At 40.7% G+C, this 15,108-nt stretch overlaps 1 protein-coding gene across 4 annotated transcripts in view; it reads left to right on the top strand.

The window, feature by feature from the left end:
* LOC115027346 (apoptosis-stimulating of p53 protein 1-like) overlaps window positions 1-15,108 on the top strand; it is a 51,179-nt gene that overhangs the window by 18,411 nt on the left and 17,660 nt on the right. For 3 of the 4 annotated variants that reach the window (XM_029460622.1, XM_029460621.1, XM_029460620.1), the window contains exons 5-10: window positions 11,570-11,665; window positions 13,524-13,580; window positions 13,890-14,010; window positions 14,383-14,462; window positions 14,559-14,726; window positions 14,856-14,996. In XM_029460622.1, coding sequence (XP_029316482.1) covers window positions 11,570-11,665; window positions 13,524-13,580; window positions 13,890-14,010; window positions 14,383-14,462; window positions 14,559-14,726; window positions 14,856-14,996 — 663 coding nt within the window. Of the gene's footprint in view, window positions 1-7,114; window positions 7,346-11,569; window positions 11,666-13,523; window positions 13,581-13,889; window positions 14,011-14,382; window positions 14,463-14,558; window positions 14,727-14,855; window positions 14,997-15,108 lie in introns of those variants that run through there. The other variant, XM_029460623.1, reaches the window with a different exon arrangement.

The raw sequence follows: 15,108 nt of genomic DNA, 5'->3' as shown, positions 1-15,108 counted from the left end.
GCAGGACAGGCTGTGTTATGCATCTCTAAATAGCTCCACATCCAGGATCTGCTGTGCATTATGTGTACAAAGATCTCTACACTACAACTCATAATGATGTTGTTGAAGCTCCAGTTTCTCTCCAACACCTACAGAATACAACCAATGAAGTAAAGGCCTGTTCCTGAATTTATCCTTGCGTGATAAATGTGATAAATATACTCATATGTACAGTATATACAGTGCCTTTAGAGCATGAGAAAGACCACATTTACCAAATACTGTTGTATATCTAAACCTTCATATCAAGAATACCAGTATCTTTCAACCCTCAAAAAATTAATATTAATCAAAATCCCCAAAACTCAATACACAAGCACCTTAAAGCTGCACATACAACTAAAAAAAGAAAGGTTTTGGGAAATACATGCAATGAATGTACAGCAAGGTGATGGTGTTAGCTTAGGATAAAGGCCTAGCTCTGCCCAAAAACCTTCAAAACCACCCCTGTAAACAAACGTTTTCACACCTCCTTTTTTTGTATGGATGAAAACAACAAGATATAGCGTTTTAATTGATGAGCTTTTGAGGTACTTTAGACAGATCCGTGCTATTCCTTGTTTCCCATAATATTGAAACATTCCTTCCCCACACACACACACACACGCACACACACACACACACACACACACACACACACATGCACACACACACACACACACACACACACACACACACACACACACACACACACACACACACACACACACACACATACGTAAGTACATACTCTAAAAGTCTCTTAAATTACTTTTAATGAATGCAAGATTATCTAAATGTGAACTTTAGGGGGGCCAAACCTTTTCAGGAAGATTACTGGATATCAGAATTAACACACAGACATGAGAAACAACGCTTTGCATCAATGTGTGTTTATTAAAAAATTAATTATCAATCCAACTAGAAGAAATCAGATGATATATATTCTCAATATTGCAATTTTAGTGCTTTACAAAGTCTTGGAAACTGGAAAGTCATCAGTAGCATGCCCCACTTTGCCTTTTGTTATGTACATTTTTCATTCTTCATATTTAGAGAAAATCTTTTTACAAAAGCATGCTTAATAAGATGAGGCTCAATTTCACTTTTGTACAATTACTGACCTACACATCTCGCACCAACTGATCTATATCACTTCTTTATAGGAGAACTGTTTTCACGACAAGTTGAGCCTGTGCATTTCAAGCTCACTTGTGTACACTGACATACACTAGCCTGACTAATCGCCGCTAGCTAACCATGTTTTGTTTTGGTACCTTGCATTATTCTCTCCTCCCTACAAAATAATGAGTAATATGGTAAAAGCAGCAGCTGACCTCATGCTAGCAGCTTTTTATTTATCACTAACAGCTATTTTCAACCATGTTAGCTATTGTAATAAACCACAGACTAGACTGCTTTGTACATCTTGGTTAGGCCTCGGTTAACCAGTCACCCACCATGTTTGTGTGCGCGTGTCTGTGTTGGTCAGTCAGCCAGTGTGTGTGTGCATGTGTCGGTCAGTCAGTAAAGGTAGGATTAGCTTGGTCCCATGACATAACCAGGCTAAGAGGATTGTTAGCTAGCCAAGCAGCTCCTCCTCCTCATCCCTCTCCTCTTTCTCTCACCTCGCGCGCTCCTTCACATTCGTCTTGATGTATCCGTGTTTTGTTCGTCCTCTACCTTTAAACATTTGCTTCTAAGCAAAAACAAAGAGTTTGAGACAAGACAGGAGCGTGGGGGTGAGTTCTGGAAATGTGTTTCTATTCTGTGGGTGTATGTATGTATGCGTGTGTGTGGCTTAGTCTTTGTGAAGCTCAACAAATTGTGTGCGTTCCCGTTACACTTTCTACCCACCTTACACTCTTTTGCCTTCTTCTCACATCAGCTTGTCATACATAACAGAACAGTTAAAAAACTGCAAATATGAGTGTAGAGGTGACTTGGAAATGTGTTTTCGTGTGTGTTAATTAACATGTGCTTTTATGTCTTTTCCCTTTCAGTTTGTAAAAGTTGTTTGATTGACTTCCACAATCCAAACTACACACATACACACACACACACACACACGCACACATTGGCAGACAACCAGTTTGTCTATGTGTCAGGGCGGGACTGTTGGCAGTGTGTTTCTATGTGTGTGTTAGTGACACAAAATCAGAGCACAGTTTGTGTTTAGGTCGGTGTGGGGGCTTGAATGTTATTTTGTGTGTGTGTGTGTGTGTGTGTGCGTGTGTGTGTGTGTGTGTGTGTGTGTGTGTGTGTGTGTGTGAATGAGATCAGATGCATGAGTCCAAGTCAGGGTGTGACTCTCGGCTCTATATAATCATATCCAACAGCTCTCACTTACTCTCTCTCTCTCTCACACACACACACACACACTCACACACTCAGATGCTGTTCTTCCCAAATTTTGCAGCTACATTTATTTTTTATATTATTTAAACAACAGAAATTTGTATCCACCTGTTTGTTGTGTGTGTTTCCCTTTGCTCTGAGTGACAGCGGCCTGGGTTGGATTCCAGCCATGGAAACAGATTTAGTAAATAAATGATGACATACATGTGACTTCATCCACTGCACGTCCACTGAAGCCTCTGCTCAGCTGAAGACACACACAATTACTGCAGATTCAAATATTCTTCTACGTGCTTCTTACAGATCTGATGTCATCTTCCTCACATTAATACATGAAACATACAAAATGAGTTTTCTACATTGCTTTTCACCGTTTGAGCTTCGACTGGCGCTCTATTGATGACATCAACTTGTCTTCTTCTGCAATAATATAACGGTTTTCTGACTGGAGAATTGGCTCCACCTTCTCCTTATCTCTATGAACCAACTCCTAATAACTGCATTAATGATATTGGATGGAATATCCATTCAATCACATTTTCTTTTGCCAATTTTCACGAAATCTGGAAGAAATGTACTGTACATTTGGATGGAAACCTGGCTTGGGTTTCTTAATTCTCTTAATGTGTGCACAGTAAACATCAGAAGTGTCAATTTCCATACATGTGCCAGGTAGCTAGCTAGGGCTGACACATACAGTAAAAATAGCTTTGAAAACGTGCCACATACATATTTACTTTACTTACTCACTTTAGCCTCAGCTATACAGCACTTTGTGTTTACCATGCTGACAGACTACACTGAGATGATAACTATGGTCAATATATTATTATTACATGTTAGTATAGTCACTGTAAGCATGGTAACATTTGCATTTTGCTAACATCCCTAAGCAAACTTGTAAAACTAGTTTTATGATGACCAAGTAATTATGAAGAAAACTAAAAAGACATCTTTACTGTTATATTATGGAATCATTTTATTTAGCATGCAATGTACGGCCCAACACCAAAACAGCAGTCCTATCCCAACACTCCCTCCTTCCCCTCTCCCGATTCATATAAACCTCGCTCTAACCTCAGAACGGCCACAGAGACACACGTGCACACGCTCAGTCAAGTCTCTTGATCCAACTGTGTGTAACCTTACCCCATCCAGCTCTGTGTGAGAGCACTGCTGAGGTATATATTAAGAAGTTGTGTGTGTGTGTGTGTGTGTGTGTGTGTGTGTGTGTGTGTGTGTGTGTGTGTGTTCATGTGCTCTTGACAAAACACACGTGTCAGGAGTTGTGTTGATGTAGATAAAGATGAATATTTCCACCTTATGTCATCACTACCACTACCTACTATCAATGGGTTCGGGGGCTTCAGCAGGTTTGAATCACTCCAGATGTATATTATTCATACATCCAGAACATAGAATTTAAAACATACTTGTATTTTAGAAGGCATTTATTGTTGAATCAATTTATTTGGGAATTTTGTAGAAATGGAGGAAATATTTAGGAGTTTTTGAAAGACATGTTCTCTATTTTCATATTTCTTAATATCATATTCTGTAGTTGTAGGGAAGTCCCTCTTCGGATGAAAAGTGGGTGGTATTGTGTTGGATTACCTAAATCCAGCTGGCCGTCCTGTTTTTTTTCCTAAATCCGGCCGAGGGTCTTCACTGCTTTGCCCTAAGACACTGGCATAACACATGGCTGTTGATGGACAAGCTGTCAGTCGTGGGGGTTCGAAGATGTGACCTTTCCATAAATCGGTTCTGATAACAGAGTTTCTCGTTTGGTTCGGTCCAGGCTGCAGGAATGTCTGAAGTTTGTTATTGTAGATTAGGAGGAATATTTTTACTGAAGGCGTACAGCAGATGGGAAAGGGATTGGCTTCATCACTGGAGGGACGTATGATCAGAACAACGTGTGTGTGTGTTTGTGTGTGTGTGTGTGTGTGTTAGTGTGTGTGTTAGTGTGTGTGTGTGTGTGTGTGTGTGTGTGTGTGTGTGTGTGTGTGTGTGTGTGTGCCTAGTATTTATGTGCATAACTATGGGAACATACACACTGTTGGGAAATGAAATACTCACACACTAAGAAAGTCACATTTCCCCATGTGCTTCAGATTATAACCTTGATCGCAGCATAATGTGAAACTGCTGCAAAGACAGAATATGTGAGCAGCTGCAACATTCAATAGTTGTGGTGACCGTTACAATGTACACTTTTGTTGCACAAGTATAATTCAATATTAACAGCACTAAATAGAACTTGTTATGCAACAGTTGACATGTTGTCCTGCATGTTACTCGGTGTTCATCCTGAGTTAACCCTCACAGTAGGTTTCTACATGCTGAATGCATCAGTCCCACTAAGAAACATAGAAAAGCAGTGAAGAGACTTTTTGTGTCACATGCTCTGTTCAGGCCACACAGAGATGGTGCAACATGAAAGCCTGCAAGCAGCTCGACCAGCCAGAGCCTAAAGTAACCCAGCTTCTTTGTTCTTTGTATTTATGTAATAATATTAGTTTTTAAGTCTGTGAGATATGATATTTTAAGGAACACACATGCACATTTGTCACAACTCTGCCTGCGTCTAGAAAACATACTTACAGTATGTCCATTATTGGATATGTCCTGTGGTTCCAGGAAGCAATTGGGCGCCTCAGATATCTATATAATAACCTTATTTCTTATTGATTTTTTTTCTAAATAAACGCTAATAATTGACAGTAACTGTGTGGGGCTATTAGAACTGATATTTGTGAATTGGACTGATTTTTCCAACAAGATAGAAAGGGCCTAATGTCTGCAGTTTAGGAGCACTGAGAAGCTATTTGCTTGGCAGCGCAGTGAGGGGAGCATTTCATCCATTGCAGTTTCTTTGAGAATTACACAATTTATTTTTGTCTTATTTGTGCAGGTTTAACGCCTTCTAAAGCCATTCAATCCTTTTGTGAATATGCCCCTGTCAGTGCCCTGTTTATGTCCTCATCTTTGTCGATCTCTATGCTAACAGATCAGAGTAAGAGCTGATTCACTTGACATTGAATCAAAGAAAACTGACTATGTAGCCTAAATTATCACAAGCTGTCCAAAGTCATTTATATCTGCCACATTTCAGGGGGAAACTGTCCGATCCAGCAACACTGAGCTCCACCAATATCAAGTAGTGTTTCCCATTTCAGATGTAATCCTAACCTGCAATAAATTGAGCCATTAAGAGGAAATGTTTAGGTCAGTTGAAGACATATGATCCAACTCCAGATGTTAAACCATTAGATTAATGCTATGTTGTGAGTTAACAGCCAAACAATTACAGGGATGTTTTCAGAAGTGAATTAAGTGAAAGAAGTGAAAGAAGGCTTCCTGAAAACAATAGTGTAACAAATCCAATAGTGTACCAAACTATTATCAGACTTGTGAAAATGCAATGTGCAAAGTTCAGCCTGATCAACATTAATAACAATGTTTTTTTCCATTTAAAGAGCTGCCAAATTTCTCAAGATACTTGCAAAGCCATTCCAATGGTTTTAATGAGTTTTATTTCTATTTTCAGTTTCAGCCTTTAAAACCTACTGAATATGAATGAAAATGTATTTCAATATACCACCACAACTAAAACGTTATGTTTAATTATTAAAACATGTCACTTTTAATTGTCCACCGTGCAATGTTTGCAACCGACACACACAAAGGACACACACAAAGCCCTCTCACACCCACTGATGCCTGCACCCAGAACAGCAGCACTGGCAAAAATTCCAGTCTGCTTTCATGACTGGATGTGTGTGTCTGTGTGTGTGTGTCTGTGTGTCTGTGTGTTATCTGAGTGAGACAGATGTGTGTCTGTTTCAAAGAGTGAAAGAGAAAATGTGTGACGCAGCAGATAAGTCACATGTCACTGTGTGTGTGTGTGTGTGTGTGTGTGTGGGTGTGGGTGTGTGGGGGTGTGTTGCAGAGAGCAAGACAGAGAAAAAGAGGAGGACAATATGACGCAGCAGGAGTCAGCTGTTATTCTAGTGTGTGTGCACATGCATGTTCTGTCCACACGTGTATGTCGCTGGACGCATCCGGCGGGAATGTGTGTCACGAGATCGCCACGCTCGCTGCCATTGCCGTTAATCTGCCGGCATCACCGCCATCATCTTCCTCATAACACACATCTGGAACAGGAGGCAGAGGTTGATGGAGAGCAGCTAGTAACCCATCAGGCTGTGGTGCAGTGATTTCCCTTCTGAGAGAAAGTGGGAGAAAGAAAGAGGGAGGTGTGGGGGGGGGGGGGGGAGAGAGAGAGAGAACGGGATGTCTCTGCAGCAAAAAGCCAGCTGCAGATGGATGACAAGGATTGAGAGAAAAAGAGATGAAGGAATGCAGATATATAGTAGAAAGAGATTGGGGTTAAGAAGGACAGAGAAGGTGTGGAAGAAGGAGGGGTGGAGGAGGATACAGAAACAAGATGTGAGGTGTAAGAAGAGAAAGATAGAAGGATAGAGAACATGAGGGAGTAATACAAAAGGGATTGAGTTATGACTTTCCCTCTCTTTTTATACCGGTTTATAGGTTGTTTGTTTACTGTAGTAATTGAATGCAATGTAACATTAGTGGGCTTCACACGTCATATGAGAACGCACCAATGCTGGAGAGAGTTTGCATGAGAGAGGAAGAGCTGAGGTGGGTGGAGGGAGGGAGCGAGAGAGAGAGAGAGACAGAGAGAGAGGAGCAGTGTCGTAAATCACAGCACATCACCGGGCGGACGAGAGGGAAAGTTGTGATAAGGATCGCTCTCGCTCCAAGCTTCTCCCTGTCAAGCCTCTGGCAACATTTTTCTATCTGAAACCATAAAGGTTGGCTGTTTCTCTGAGCGGCTGTGAGGATGGAGTGGAATGAGGTGGATCTGGTGCAGGAATTTACTGTTGAAGGACAATGCAGCAAAATTAAAGTCCGCTCCTGCAGGATCACATGGGACAGCCTGCAGGTAAATACAGCACGGCGGGACGCTGATTGAAAATGCATGTTAATGTCAGCCGGGGCACTCTCAGCAGCGCAGTCTGCAGGCTGTTGTAAAGGTGTTAAGCAGAATTCATGACACCGTTGTTAACTTTTCTGTAGCTAGAGGATGCATGTCATCATTAGAAAGATTAGGAAGCACCCAGAGTCACACTACTGACACACTTGGTACTGACAAGTGATCTTTAGTCCAATCAATAACAATCTTTCAGATTAAGGCTTTTAAACCAAGCAAATCGGAGATTGCTGAGGGTTACAATGCAAATGAGGATATTTTGCTTTTCAAAATCACATATAGCCTTTTAGGGTTTCAGATTGATGACCAAGCCTTTTTCAGGCTGCCTGTAAAAGGTAGTTTTGAAAGCTCCAAGAATCAAGGATTTGTTACTAGTTGGAGTCAGAAGCTCAGGTTTAGTGGAGGCTTCTTCAATATTCTGTTTACTCACCTTTTAATACATCTTTATAAAGCATGTATGGAAGCAAAAAGGCCATAAAGATTTTAATCTGGCAAGACACTGAATACCTAGATGTGAAATGTAGTCACTACCTAATATTTATTAAAATACAACAAACACAGGACTTCCTCCCAGGAGACATCTTCACCTGTGTTACAGATACTTGACAAATTCCATTTTTGAAAAAGAAAGTTTGAAATTGCAAAACTTCAAATGAGCCTACCTCCCAGAAATTGTAAGCGGGGGGGGGGGGGGGGGGGGATTCCTTCCACATAAATTCAAATATATGGTTTTCAAAGTAAAATATTTCAACGCTATAAATTCAGTTAACTTGGTTAATTTTCACGATTTTGTTTGTTTTTAGCTGCCTATAAATTCAATGGCAACATGGCCTTTCTTTGCTTCCATACCAGTACATCTACAATTGATATTGTAGACTGAAATAAATGGTATAATGATAGATGTTGAAGGAAAACACATGGACTGAATGAATTCTCTGAAACTGAGTTCCGCTACATTGCATTTAAGGTTGTCATTGCCTTCTAATGATCACTCTCAGGAGTTCATGTTGTCTTATCTATCTATTAACCGCTGTATCACTTCTCACAAAGATGACATGATAACGCTGATGTTAAAATCGTGGTGTCCTTTAAGGTGAAACCAGAGTGCATTAGCAGATCAGTTTGTATCTGCAGAGTCTTCATAATGCATATGAAAGTGAGAATCTGCAGAATCCCACAGGTCAGCAAATAGCTAATGACATGTGGCACCACTGACTGGAAAACCAGTGTAATGTGCATAATGTCATCGTCTAAAACATGATGTAGTCTGCGTAATGTTGGAAATACAATGTGCCTGCATTATGTTTTAAAGAATGAAATAAGTCAGCCTGGAGGCAAAGATGCTGTCTATCGCACAGTGTGGCTATCAGTGTCGTTAATCACTGATACTGATATTTAGCATAGCGCTAATGCTGCCAGAGTTAGAGTTCCACTCTCTGTGTCGTGAAATGGCCTCTGTGTCGTAATTTGTGTCACTAATTTCATATCTAAGAATTGCGATAACCCTCAGGGCTCAGTCTAGGGTAATGGAGTTCTTCATCAGCTTCTTCCTGAGTCATGGCCTTAAAGACTCCAGTCAGATATGTGAAGACTTTTTTGAACATATACCTAAATTGACTGAAGCCTAACTACCTAAATAAAGTCCACACGATGTTGTTCAAGCCTTTAAACCTTCAGGCCTGGACCCCGTATATCCCAATAAATACAGGCCTCTACAAACATCTCCAGCTTCCACCTCCAACGGATGTTTCAGAGCAATGCTAAACAACAGGCAGTTAAAGTAACTATCCAAGTTAAGCAAGATTATGATGAAAGCTCTGTTCACCCAAAAAACCCAACAACATTTGGAAAGTTTTACCTTTAGTACAAAATGAAGCATTTTGACAAGTCGTGTAACTGGGACATTTCTTTTAGATAAAGAAGATTGTTTTGTTTTTTAAATGTACTTTCTCAATGCATCACATATTAAATTACAATGTATTGCTACTTGCTTATTTAAAACTTATTGACTTTGGAGTTCCTCAGGGTTTCACTTAAGGCCCCTTCATGTTGCTATTTACATTCTTAACACTTGACCACATTACATGTAAAGAAGATACACATTGACTGACTGACTATGCATCAACATCAAAAACTAGACTTATTTAAACTTAAAACGTTTTAATACACATTCATGTACCGGTATATACAGTATCCTGTAGTTCATGGACTTTTTTATCCTGCCATCCATATTATTATTTATTTATATAGTTTTAATGCTTAAAGCAAGAGAATATTATAAAATGTTCAGTAAAACTGACATTAGCTATTAGTCAAAATCTAATTTATTTATATAGCCCAATATAACAAATGACACATTTGTCTCAGTGTGCTTTACAGACTGTACAGGTTATGACACCCTCTGTCCTTAGACCCTCGCATCGCACAAGGAAAAACTTCCTAAAAGAAACCCCATAATTAAAGGGGGAGAAACCTCAGGGAGAGCAACTGAGGAGGGATCCCTCTCCCAGGACGGACAGACTGTAATAGATGTCGTGTGTACAGGATAAACAACATAGTACAAATACAACATGATGTTATTAAATATGAAAAAGATGGATCCCGGAGGATAACAAAAAAGCTTCCCGGTGCCTCCAAAAAAATGTATTAACGGGGGCGTCAGGCAGGACCACTCACATAATGACTCATAAAATGAAAGATACTTATACTCTAGGTGCCATTCATTAATCAGAGTTACTCTGGGCTGAGACACAAATGAAACTGTACACCTCTTTGAGGTCATTTGGCGATGCAGTAGTATGTTTTAATCCCAGGTAGAAACTACATTTCCGCAGTTCTGGTCCCAGGCATGTTTAAGTAGGTCTGGAATGTAATACATTAATATATTATGCAATCAGCTATACTGATAATGTTACATCACACTGAGTCATTTGCACACACTGTATGTGCTGATGGTCAAAGATCTGCTTGGTAAAGCAAGGCTTGATATAACACAATAGAATATTACGGAAGTTATTATTTGCAGTGAGCGTAATAAACCCGATGCTGGTATCTGACGCACATAATTCACGCTCATTATGTCAAACTTTGAGGAAGTGTCGACATATCGCAGCCCTACTTGCCATGTAACTGACAATCGAGAAGTTTTACAGTTGGATTTTTGAACAGATGCATAAAGTGACTGCCGTATTGTTCTAAGTTTGTTTTGCCCTGTAACTGTCAAAGTCTGTTCTTTTGGACTAACCAGTCTTTAATCACGGCCATAGCCCATACCATGTTCCCTCTAGTGTTTACGTCATGCCCGTCTTTTTCGTCGGTAGCAGCGGTCTGCTATAAAGAAATAACAGACCGTAGAATGCTGTCATTGACCAATTAGACTGGAGTATTCAACAAAGCCGTGTAATAATACAGCTTTATTTGATGCAGTATATGGTCATATAACATGCTTTATAGGTGTTGTAACTAGTCACAGTCTACAAGGAAGCTGTTTTCCATTGGACAACAAGTGGAAGCAGCCAGTGTTAATCAATCAAATACCAAATCAAATTTAGAAACTTTAAAATATGAACTGATGACTTCATAGAGGAGAGTCATTTGTGTCACTTTTCCTGCATTATCTTCACTGCATACTGAAAATGAATGTAACAGACCTGATGCAGTGTGTGTGTGTGAGCATACACAATAGCAGGATGTGACAGGGCAGATACCTTCCGCTGTACTTAGTACAATCATAGAAATGTTTGTTCTGAAGGACATCAGCACACAGACACAGCTGCATAACAAAGTGTTCTGATGTGCGCCCGGTTGGATAAAACTCTCCTCTCAGGTAAAATACGGGACATATCATCAGTGTGATTAGATTTTTTTCCAGCTGATGTTGATGTCTGTGCCATAGCCCTGAAATGACCATAGCGATTTCCCCCTAAACCAATACTATAATTCTGTCACTCTGCCAAGGCCACCAGCTGCGAGACTAATAACATTTCTGTAGCACACTGAAGGTGCTCCATGACCTAAAGTGTGAGGTGATATGTGTGTGCAGCTGTGCGCTGTAGTCCAGCATTTATCTCCTGTCACTGTTTGGGTTTTTCATGAAAACAGGGATACACAAGCTTTTTTCGATAGATATACTGTATTTATAATATATATATGTAACGTTTGTGTTTGTGTGTGTAGGTTCCCCGTGTGGAGCTGACCCTCTCTGAGCTGCAGGAAATGGCCACAAGACAACAGCAACAAATAGAGGCTCAGCAACAGATGTTGGTCGCCAAGGTAACTTGTGCTTGCACACACACACATGCAAACACACACACACACACACACAAATACAAACACAAACACACGCACATACAGAGCTGTTAGATTGCCTGTCAGTTAATGTAAGGTTATGTACATTAGAGTCTTTCTGAAAAGGTCGGCTTTGAGGCCCCAGGAGCTATGGCCTTGAAGGAACTTGTGCGTGCGTGCCTGCGTACGTGCGTGTGTGCGTGTGTGCGTGCGTGCGTGCGTGCGTGCGTGTGTGTGTGTGTGACAGATCAAGGCTCATACGTCTTTGTTGAAAACAGGACATATGATCCAGGTCAGGGTTTAAGGTCTGACCAATAGAAAACCATTCAGCTCTAGGTTTGTGTGTGTGTGTGTGTGTGTGTGTGTGTGTGTGTGTGTGTGTGTGTGTGTGTGTGTGTGTGTGTGTGTGTGTTTGTGTGTGTGTGTGTGTGTGTGTGAGAGAGACACACAGATCATGGCCATTCCCACATTAGGAAGTGACCTTTGAGTTGACAGGAAATGAGGTCATTAGGGAGCTGCTGGGAAGTTGAAGCTGAATTATACTCCAGGAAAGACTCAAAAGGACAAGCCAAAAAAAATTGATGTTTAAGTGTCTTCTTGGTCTAAAAATAATAAAAATGCTTTCAGCGGGGAACTGGGATATTTGATTTGGCCAATTTGGGTTTCTCAAGGCCAACTGTGGTACTATTTTTCTTTTTATTTGGCAATGTTTTTCTGATATTCAGCATTTTTAAAAGCAGCAATTGTCCCTCTAAATGGCAGCTATTAAGTCTTTCCTTCCAGTGTGTAAGTGTTCAAGCATTTCCTTGTGTTACTGAATGGAAAGGTCTCCCAGCTGCCCTGTAGAGGCACTTTCTATCCTTGTAACATTTATATAGTTGATTGATGACTTCCAAAACCCAGCTACTGTACTGGCACCTACCACATGCACTTTTACTCCTTCACTGTCTATGGAATGAAACAAGCTACCCTTATATAACGGGTTATCAGTGTGTGTGTGTGTGTGTGTGTGTGTGTGTGTGTGTGTGTGTGTGTGCTTCCAGTGAATTACGGAAGGCTTCTTGCCAACATTCCATCTCCCTCTTCCTCTGAGTGTGTGTGTGTGTGTGTGTGTGTTGAGAGAGACACACAGGTCAGCTGTACTACGTGCCAGCACAACACAGAGAGAGGTGCAAACTGCCTCAGTCAGCATCACACATGACAGGCCTCCCTCCCTCTGTCTGTCTGTCTGTCTGTCTGTCTGTCTGTCTGTTCCTCCTCTGTTGGCTATTTGCTTTATAATGTGTGTACAGATATGTGCATGCAAAATGAATATATATATATTTTAAAATATTATGTTTTTAGAATTGACATGAAGTATGACATTTTTCTCATTAGTTGTGCGAAAGGCCCTGCACGACCACACAGGTGTTTTCAATTACTGGCTAATTAGCCCTCTGGTCAGGTTGAAGGTGGGAGGAGCTATGATGGGATGTCTCCTTCTATGTGAACTAATAGCCATTTAAAGGTGGAAATTGACTTTTCATAACAGGAAAAGCACAAGTGACACAAATCAAAAGTTGTCCCAGTGAGCCAGCATGTACTACACCAGGAGCTCCCCTAAATAAAATGCATTATTGTCATGTGATTATTAATATTATCCGTTATAACTACTATAGTTTTCCTACTATCACAAGCTATGTGCTGTGAAAAGAGCTTGATTGTCCTGCCCTCTGGTGCAACAATTAAGTGAAAGTAACTTAAAAATAATGAAAGTGAGGGAACTATTAATGAATCAGTCTGTACAGGTCTCCTACATACTTAATCTGTATGAACGATATCTCCTGTCCTGTTTTTCTTCCAGGAGCAGAGACTGAAATATCTTCACCAGGGAGGCAGATCTCACCAGGGACAGACACAGGTGGGGTCCATGTGTCTGTCTGTAAAACAAGTTCTAAAGGGCAGCAGAACATAAACGTTGTACATTATATATGCTGTAGCGTGGTCAGTCATGACACTCTTTAGCAGGCTTACCCAGAAGTTAGCTCCACCAAGCCTTATAGGTTAAAGCCCCATTGTTAAATGCTGTTAAGTGAATGTTTATGAGTTGGTTATAGGAAGGTAACTTTAAAATGTTTATTCAACTCAAGTGTATTATTTATTTGTGTCACATTAAAAGCTGAGTACAAAGGAGATGGATATCTAAGCTTGTGTCTTTGCTCCTGTTTAGTCTGAAGCTGAGAAGCTGCAGCGGCTGAAGGAGCGAGTGGAGACACAGGAAGCCAAGCTGAAGAAGATCCGAGCCATGAGAGGACAAGTCGACTACAGCAAACTGATCAATGGAAACCTCTGTAAGCCTCCACACTCTGTAGACACTATGGGTTACAGGCGCTGCAGTTTATCACTACATATTGATAGTATAATAGTGAATATTATGAGGGGGGCCGGTGTACAACTGTGGCTGAAAATACACTTTTCAAAATGAGCATTTGAACTTAAATGTGTTGGTCACTGGATCCTTTCTAAAAGTAATAATATGACATATATATAATATAACATTGCAATATGTGATATGGACCACACATCTTTGGATCTTACTCTTATTTTGTTGTAGATGCTTGCAGGCATGAAAACATAGAGACAAACCTAAATAGACTTAATTAGTATAGACAATGGCAGTGATATAAAAGTGTAATTTGTACTGTCCTGGTGTGTGTGTCCAGCTGCAGAGATTGACCATGTTAGCAGCCTGTTCCAGGAGAAGCAGGCCGAACTGCAGTCTGCTGTGGTCCGAGTCGACCAGGTAATGTTGTTTGTCACTGAGGTCAACCGTCAAAATCAAGCAAAACTGAGTTAAAGTCGGGTGTGTTGTTAAGTTCTCTCTCAATGGTTTTACCAGTTGAGCCAGCAGCTGGAGGATTTGAGGAGAGGACGCCTTCAGCTCCACTCTGCTGCTCCAGCTCAGGGGGCACACACCGGGTCCCAGGGGGCACACACTGGCCAGAAAGGCTCACCTCTGTCTGGTCCTGCAGCCCTGGAACTGAGGAAACTCTACCAGGAGCTGCAGGTGAAATTCACCATCTCATAATCTTTCAGCATTAGAAAGCATTAATGCAAAATTAACAAATTCAAGTTCTTTTGGTCAGAAATAGTTTTCACAAAATTAAGTTTATACTTCTTATGCTGTGCATTTCAGGCTCGTAACCGTCATAACCTAGAGCAGAGCAGCAAGTTGGCCCAGAACAAGGAGCTGCTGAACAAGAGGAACACCCAGGTGACGGTGATGGATCAACGCATCGGAGACCTGAGAGAACGACTGCATAAGAAGAGAGCAGAAGTACAACGGACATTGTCTTTTCTTTACAACTAATCATTGAAATGCACATCAGTTGCATTTCTTTTGACAGTTGGTTTAAAGTCAGCTTGACAGTTGCTGTAGGTCTTATTCT

Source organism: Cottoperca gobio, chromosome 22, assembly GCF_900634415.1.
Source record: "Cottoperca gobio chromosome 22, fCotGob3.1, whole genome shotgun sequence".
Classification (NCBI taxonomy): Eukaryota; Metazoa; Chordata; class Actinopteri; order Perciformes; family Bovichtidae; genus Cottoperca; species Cottoperca gobio.
This window is presented reverse-complemented; position numbering and strand designations above follow the sequence as displayed.